This window comes from Lathyrus oleraceus, chromosome 6, assembly GCF_024323335.1.
Source record: "Lathyrus oleraceus cultivar Zhongwan6 chromosome 6, CAAS_Psat_ZW6_1.0, whole genome shotgun sequence".
NCBI lineage: Eukaryota > Viridiplantae > Streptophyta > Magnoliopsida > Fabales > Fabaceae > Lathyrus > Lathyrus oleraceus.
The window spans coordinates 500,204,315-500,212,370 of record NC_066584.1 but is presented as its reverse complement, the minus strand read 5'-3'; the positions used below and the strand labels follow the sequence as shown (position 1 = coordinate 500,212,370).

Below are 8,056 nucleotides of genomic sequence, written 5' to 3'. Positions count from 1 at the left end.
GAGTGCGTGTGTGTGTGTGTGTGTGTGTGTGTGTGTGTGTGTGTGTGAGAGAGAGAGAGAGAGAGAGAGAGAGAGAGAGAGAGATTTAAAAAATGATATTTTGATATTTTTTGGTAATTTCTGTTTGGGACAAAAAATTGTCTCATGGTTTAGTGAAATGCAAGAATTTACGTTTTTGTTTAGTCTCTTGTCATTTGTTTTGTGCAATCTTATAATTAGTTTGTGCATCAAACATGGTACAAAAACAGTTGTTATGTCTAGTCCCTCATTTTTTATTGAATCAAACGCATCCTAAAACTGACAAAGTGCCAAAAATTAGTTTGTTGTCAAGTCACATCAATTTTCGTAAGACACGCTTAAGATTTGATTGATAATGAGAAGAAACTGAAAAGAGGGAAATATGTGAGAGGGTGTGAGAGAAGAGAGAAATATAGTTGATTTGATGTATCGAATGGTATAAGAAAAATATATATGTGAAATAGAGAAGATTGAAATGTTGATTGTTTTTAAAAGTTCCAAAATACCCGTAATTAAAAATTCTTAATAAAAATCATGTATTAAATAACTAAACTCAAATTTCTATTCTAGTAATTTAATGGAATTTAGTTTATTTTAAGTTAATTAAGATTATTACATTTAATTAATTTCTAATTTTAATTAAAAAAAGAAAATTAAACAAAGGTAAGGAGGTTTGTTATCTATAACAATATATAAAGGGAAAACTTAGTTTTGGTGTAGCCTGTTTTTCTACCAATTTTATCCTTAGATAACTTACTAAATAACTTCTATTGAAACCACTATTATCTTCTTTCACATAACTTCATACTATTAACTTCTTATATTACTTCCAATTAAAATTAACATTGAATAAAACAATATCGTATATATTTTCACGTATATTTATTTAAAAAGCGAACAGAGTGCCCGTCTGGACGCTAGTATAAGATAAAAGAAAAAGTATGGTCATCACATAAATATATTAGATAGTAAGAGGTATTAAAGGAAACAAAATTAGTATTCAGCTTTTAGATGTTTTCTTCACTAGATAAGAGAGGGTCCAGTGGAGCACATCACCATTTATTTATCTTTTAATTAATTTTTTAATATATACTTGAGAAAAATTAGATGTTTTCTTCACTAGATAAGAGAGAAATAATTTTATATCAGTCTGGGAGAGGATGCTCTAGAACATATCGCCGTTCATTTTCAAAATGGGAATAGATTGTCTCGGTTCAAAATAAATTAGTGAAATCTCAATAATTTTTCTCAAATACATATTAAAAAATTAATTCAAAGATAAATGAATGGTGATGTGCTCCACAGGACCCTCACCCGTTAAAAGTTTATCGGAGTCCATGCCTTTTTTTTTAACTTTTCTCTTTCATGTATCTCTCTTTCATAGAGCATGAATATAGTTGGCCAGATTAGTGTGTCTACACAGTAATTAAAGGCATCATGGCAGTGTATTTAGATTTTTGAGAAAGCAAGGCGTGTTTACATATGACCAAGTTCTCACATTTGAGAATGTTCTTTAACTATTTTCACTACCAATAGTACCAATTAGAAGCAATGGGATAAATTGCAAGGTATTTGGTGGGATAGATTATATTGATCTTTAGAAAATGTAATTGAATTGTTAAAAAAAGTATGAAGTGTAATATAATATAAAAATTTGAGTGGGCCTCATTTAAATAATTTGGATATTTTCAATTCTCTCATTTTAATCACATTTTTAATAAAGGATAAAAATTATGAATGAAAAGTGTGCGTGAGTGCGGCCTCGCGATGAAGTTTTGAATCTTGAGAATATATTTTTTTCAAGATCTCATGTTTGAATCATACTAAATACAAATTGCTTACAAAAGATTTGTGGATAAAAAATATTATAACACCATTCACTAAAAAGATTTTTTTTTTAATTAAAAAAATTAATATATTTACAAGGATCGCGAACATTATTTAAAAAGGAAAAAATAAAATGTATCATAATTTTTGAAAATAGTAAACTTATACTTTAATATATCCAAATATATTCAATGTATTAAATATTTATAGCAATAGACAATCATGATCATAACTTTTATTTTATAAAGAGGTTTAAAATATAAAAATCATTCCATATTAACTAATACCCATTTATTTATATTCTCTTAAAATAAATATTTTGTTGCATAACTAACATGTGCATAATGAATTATATTTCTTAACTTCATATTTAATAATGTTCTATTTTATATCCATATAAGAATCACAGTAGAAAATAAATTATGAACCAAAATCATTAATATTTTCTATAACTTTTTTCATAAATATTTGTCAACTTTGAATAGTAAAAAGAAATATAAATTACTTTTAATATCAAAATGATCCAGAAATAATTTTTTTTCATATTAGCATGCACATATAATATGAGATAAGAAATTATAAATTTCAAATCTGTTGCAACACTTCAGAAATGTTGTTTATATCTGAATTTAAACATACTGCAACACTTCATAAGTATTGTCTATTTAAAATTAATCTTCACTTAAATATTTTCTTGTTATTTTAAAACACACTCAAAATTATTACTATAATAATTAATAATTTATAACAAAAAAATGTTTAAATTCAATGTATACTAATTCAAAAATAACTTTTGTAATTTCAGAGATATCATACGTGATCTAATAATTTTGATATCAAAAAATAAAAATAATATATATTTTTTTAATTTTATTTTGTAGAGATTAAAACAACCAAATTTATCGAAACTAAAAATCAAAAATGTTATAACCATAGTGATTAAAGTCACATTTAAATGGTTATAAAAAATACATTTTAATTTAAATTGACTTTGAAGTAAAGTGATAAAAAATACATTTTAACTATTTTTTTTCAGGAATTTCTTATCCTATCCTATGGGGTGGAAAAATACCTTATAAAAAACCAAAAATGCCCCTCAAATTTCAAGAATGCATCTCCGAAAATACATTTCCTAAACTCACAAGAAAAGGCAAACTGAAATATAGTATCGGTTGTGAATGAAATAATTGTCAATAAAAAAGGTTGTCTGGACAATGTTTTGTTGAAAATATCGTAGGTTAGATGCATGTAGCTAAATGTGATGAAAAATACATCAATCAAAAGTATAACTTGAATCCTTAAAGAACAGAGACGAGGAATTTAAAAAAAAAATACTTGAAGTTACTTATGGATTATACAAGTAATGTTTGGAAATGTTTTTGAGTTCTAGAATTATATTTCCAAAGACATGAAATACATTTCCGGAATAATTTAAGTCATAAAATTAGGACGTGACTCAAAACCGAATGAATTGTGTGTATGAGATATGTTCGGAGATGCATTTTCGAAATTTATAAACATTTTAATATTTTCATGTGGTGCCTAAATAATATATATGGAGCATTAAAAATTCATTTTTTTCACACCCCTACGTAGAACTACTAGGGACTTGTTTGAATTAGTTTTTAAAAACTTAAAAACAAAAAATTTGTTTGAATGATTTGTTTTAAAAAATACTTTTGCAAAATTATTTTTAATTTTTAGTTTTCAAAACTAAAAAACCAAAACAATATGTTTTTCTTTTCATTTTTCAATTTTGTTTTCAAAAATGATAAAAAAAACACGTCATTTTTTATTAATGGCACAATAATTATATAAAACTTTTGTATAAATTCTGTTGTACATTCTCTTTACTATCAATCATAAGTTTATATATATATATAATATATATATATATATATATAATATATATTATTATATATAATATATATATATATATATATATATATATATATTATAGATTAACTTAATTATTTATTGATTTATAAGATTGTATATTTTTAACTTCTTTTGTTGTATAATATATTACAAGTTAACTCATTATATTAAATATTTTTATAATTGATTAAATTTATAAATAAGTATAATGTATATATTTTTTATATTATCAATCAGTCTACATTATTAAAAATATTTAATTATATAATAAACATGTTTGATTAGATATAAATTTTTCTTTAACTCTACTTTATAAACAAAAAATAATTCATTAGGAACTAAATGATCATAAAATTATTTCTGATTTTTTGTTATTTAATATAATCAAATTTAAAAATTAAATTATCAAAGAATTTTATCATCTTATTATTTTTAAAACAGTTTAAAAAAATTAAATAATCAAATATATTTTCTCACTCCTAAAAACAGATTTCAAAGAATTGATTATCAAGCAACTTTTTTTCTCATTCTCATTTTTAAAATAATTTTTTAAAACAGATATACAAAACACATTTTTAGAACTAAAAATTAAAAGTCTTTCAAACAAGCCCTAGATATCTACATCTAGGCTGGGTCAAAATAACCTCAAAGAAGAACAAAACTAAGCTAACTAAACTGCCAAACTTAACCAACCTGTCTTGAAATTAATCGAACCAATTTAGATAATTTGCCAACCAAACTATTATTTCCCATACTTTACTGGCCAAAACCAAACTGGAAATAACTCAACCAAACTGTAAGAACTGAACTGCAAATAACCTCTCAGACTCAGTTTTTAAAGCGACAAATGAACTTTAGAGAGCCGTGTATACAAATAAAAGGGTAATGTGAGAGTAAAGAGTTTTGCTGAATTCTTCAATGTAATTCTTCTTGACTATTTTCCCAATCAGTTTCACTTTAATCATTACCTTTATTTTTGAAATCAAAGATTGGTTTCATTATCATGTAGGCAATAAAAATTGAAACAATTGAAACAATGAAAGTGAAAAATACTCTCCACAAATTCATTCACTAGCAACAAGTAGTTCAAACAACATGAACTCGGTAGTTATTAAAAGAATTTAGAAAAAAGATATAACAGTTTGGTTTACCATTAAAACAATACAATTCAGGAAAAAGGGTTTAATAGCAGTTCAGTTTGGTTCAAAACTAAGAATTGGTTCACCGAAATATTAACTCGGTTTGGTTTGATTCAGGAAAAAAAACTATAACAGTTTGGTTTGGTTCTTCTGAACTCTTATGATTCGGTTCAGTTTTCTTATTCTTACATAACTGAACCATGAACAGTCCGATTCTATCTACATCTGTAACATTAGTTGACTAAGGTTAGCATTCATCACTATATAGAATTCGTTATTCATCTCAATTTGCTTCTTCCAATTTGTGATTTCTTTAGTTGTGATAAGTATTGTCAAATAACAAATAGCAGCTATGGTGGAATTTAGGCAAACTACAATTGTCCGTTATCTGAACTATGCCTATAGTGTTATCAAATAGAGGCGCTAAAGCATAGCAAAATTCAAAAGTTAAGGCCTTTTCATCCTTGTTGAGAAATTAAAAGAAAATGCAATACGATAACGCATGTAAACATCTTATCAATTATAATGAAAATTTGAAATCTGCAGACATACAAACCCTTTTGTAATCATCCTACACTATAATTCATTTGCACATATGGCAATAAAGATCACACATAGCATCTCGACGTCTAATAAGAATTCAAAAATCACGTGAAATTGCAGAAGACTGATTCTAAGTTCTAACCCATCAACAAACAAGCTAATCAACCTTGGAACATGTCACATTAAAATTCCTCCTGCCATAAAAATTAGCATTTCCATTATTGAGTTATTTTGCCAACACAATAGCATGGGAAAATTCAAGTAGCAAAAGCATGCAAACTTATAGTTATAAGTTACTACTGAAAACACAGTATCATATATCATATTATCAATTATATGTACTAGACTAAAGTGGTTTCACTCACCTAAACTTCATTACACACTCCACTTCCACACACCAACATTTAGAAACTGCATAAATCTAGCAGCCGAGATAAACTTATTAATACCTTTAACCAATTCATGATGTAGATGTAGGTCCTCCGGAGCTCACATTCTCAGACACCGGTGCAGAAGGAGGAACATATATGCGTGCTTTCTTGAGAATTTCAGCAACCACCCAATGTTTACGCTTGCTCAAAGGCCTAGAAGAATCCAATCGAACCTGAAATAAGAACCATCAAAACATACACTTGTTTAGTTTTCTTGCAAAACCAAGAACACAGCCAATCCAAAATTGAACTCCATCTGTCTCAAATTATAACACCCGTGATTTTAAATTGTAGTCCGCAACCACAATTGGGGCTGCAATATTGCTGATGCGGTAACTTCCGCAACCGCATGTGGTTGCAATATTGTTGATGCGGTAGCTTTTGCAACCGCATAGGACCGCAATTGCAATGTGATCTAAAATCAAATGTCCAATCATATAAGAAACCACATCAGACAATTTCCCCAATATTTCTTCAAGTATTTTCATCAAAAGTTCAAAAATCAAAATTTCAAAACCCTATGACTCAATTTACTTATGATGAAATAAAAAGTCTTAACTTAAGTGCTTTTTCACCATGTATTTCGAACATCTTTCAATAAAAATTCACAATGCAACAGCCGCAATCGCAACACCCGAAACTGCAATTTAAAACCATGACATCCTTTTGAAACATATACTTGTTGACACTTTGTAGTACAAGAAAATATTATCAATCCTGGATCACAAAAAAAAGCGGTTTGTCTATATTCCGTAATAGCGGCTATTCAACAACACTATACAATCAAATCAATAGACATAACTTTACAAATACTAACCCTGTCACCGATATTACAAAGATTATTCTCGTCGTGAGCCATGAACTTTGAAGTGCGCTTAACATATCTGTTGAACACCGTGTGGTGAAATAATCTATCCACTGCCACCACAACCGACTTCTGCATTTTATTCGAAACCACCATTCCTACTACTTGCTTCATTTTCTCTTATCTCCTAATCCCAACAAACTCTAATTCAGATTCATTCGTATAAGTAAAACAAACTAGTAGCAAATTAAATCTCACACTATCACAAGTGAATTTCCAAGAGAAAATATATTAATCACAAATAATTGTTACCAGGTTTAACTACTATTCTCCTAAAAATCAAATAATCGTAACGGTACAAAAATTTAGATTGTGAAGGTTTTACATACGGAACTATTTTGTCAATTTGTGCCTGTTTAATGCGAAATCTCGATGCGGCGTGAAGAAAAAACGAAAAAGCGAACAAACAATAAAAACCTGAAAGGATTTGTCACTGTTTGTGGCGGTTTTTGGCTGCATTTCCGATGAGTTGATTCAGTTCGGCGACTCCAACTTGTTTCTGATACACCTAAGCGGCTGCGGCTGGATTCATTTTTTCTTGTTTGATGGAACCGTCTGGATGGGCCTGTTGGAACTGGATGGGCCTGTTGGAAAGGAAATGGATTGTTTGATGGAACTGACTGGATGGGCCTGTTGGAAAGGAAATGGATTGGGCTTGGTATTGGTATTTGAGGATTTCTCCTCACAGGAAAATAGTAAAATGTATCATAATTTTTGAAAATAGTAAACTTATACTTTAATATATCCAAAATATATTCAATGTATTAAATATTTATAGCAATAGACATTCATGATCATAACTTTTATTTTATAAAGAGGTTTAAAACATAAAAATCATTCCATAGTAACTAATACCCATTTATTTATATTCTCTTAAAATAAATATTTTGTTGCATAACTAACATTTGTATAATGAATTATATTTCTTAACTTCATGTTTAATAATGTTCTATTTTATATCCATATAAGAATCACATTAGAAAATAAATTATGAACCAAAATCATTAATATTTTCTATAACTTTTTTCATAAATATTTGTCAACTTTGGATAGTAAAAAGAAATATAAATTACTTTTAATATCAAAATGATCAAGAAATAATTTTTTTTTCATATTAGCATGCACATATAATATGAGATAAGAAATTATAAATTTCAAATCTGCTGCAACACTTCAAAAATGTTATTTATATCTGAATTTAAACATACTGCAACACTTCATAAGTATTGTCTATTTCTGAATTCAAAAGTTAATCTTCACTTGAATATTTTCTTGTTATTTTAAAACACACTCAAAATTATTACTATAATGATTAATAATTTACAACAAAAAAATGTTTAAATTCAATGTATACT

The 8,056-nt window shown here is 27.3% G+C and overlaps 1 protein-coding gene across 2 annotated transcripts; it reads right to left on the bottom strand.

The window, feature by feature from the left end:
* Positions 1-5,358: 5,358 nt before the first annotated feature.
* Positions 5,359-7,273, bottom strand: LOC127091087 (uncharacterized). Of its 2 annotated transcripts, none has more exons than XM_051029624.1 (4): positions 7,119-7,263; positions 6,654-6,828; positions 5,855-6,009; positions 5,359-5,599 (listed from the first exon to the last, which is right to left on the bottom strand). In XM_051029624.1, the coding sequence occupies exons 2-3, from the start codon at positions 6,813-6,815 to the stop codon at positions 5,866-5,868; spliced, it is 306 nt and encodes a 101-aa protein (XP_050885581.1). In that variant the 5' UTR covers positions 6,816-6,828; positions 7,119-7,263; the 3' UTR covers positions 5,359-5,599; positions 5,855-5,865. The 2 variants fall into 2 exon arrangements, with proteins under 2 accessions (XP_050885581.1, XP_050885582.1); XM_051029625.1 differs by lacking the exon at positions 5,359-5,599 and adding an exon at positions 6,412-6,476 and having other exon boundaries at positions 5,863-6,009; positions 7,119-7,273.
* Between the last annotated feature and the right edge of the window lie 783 nt (positions 7,274-8,056).

Bases quoted from the DNA above. Each gene is read 5' to 3' on its own strand.
- LOC127091087 (XM_051029624.1), bottom strand. From the start codon at position 6,815: ATGAAGCAAGTAGTAGGAATGGTGGTTTCGAATAAAATGCAGAAGTCG. The intron at 6,010-6,653 runs GTTAGTATTTGT...TTCTTATTTCAG, and splicing joins TTTGTAATATCGGTGACAGG to GTTCGATTGGATTCTTCTAG.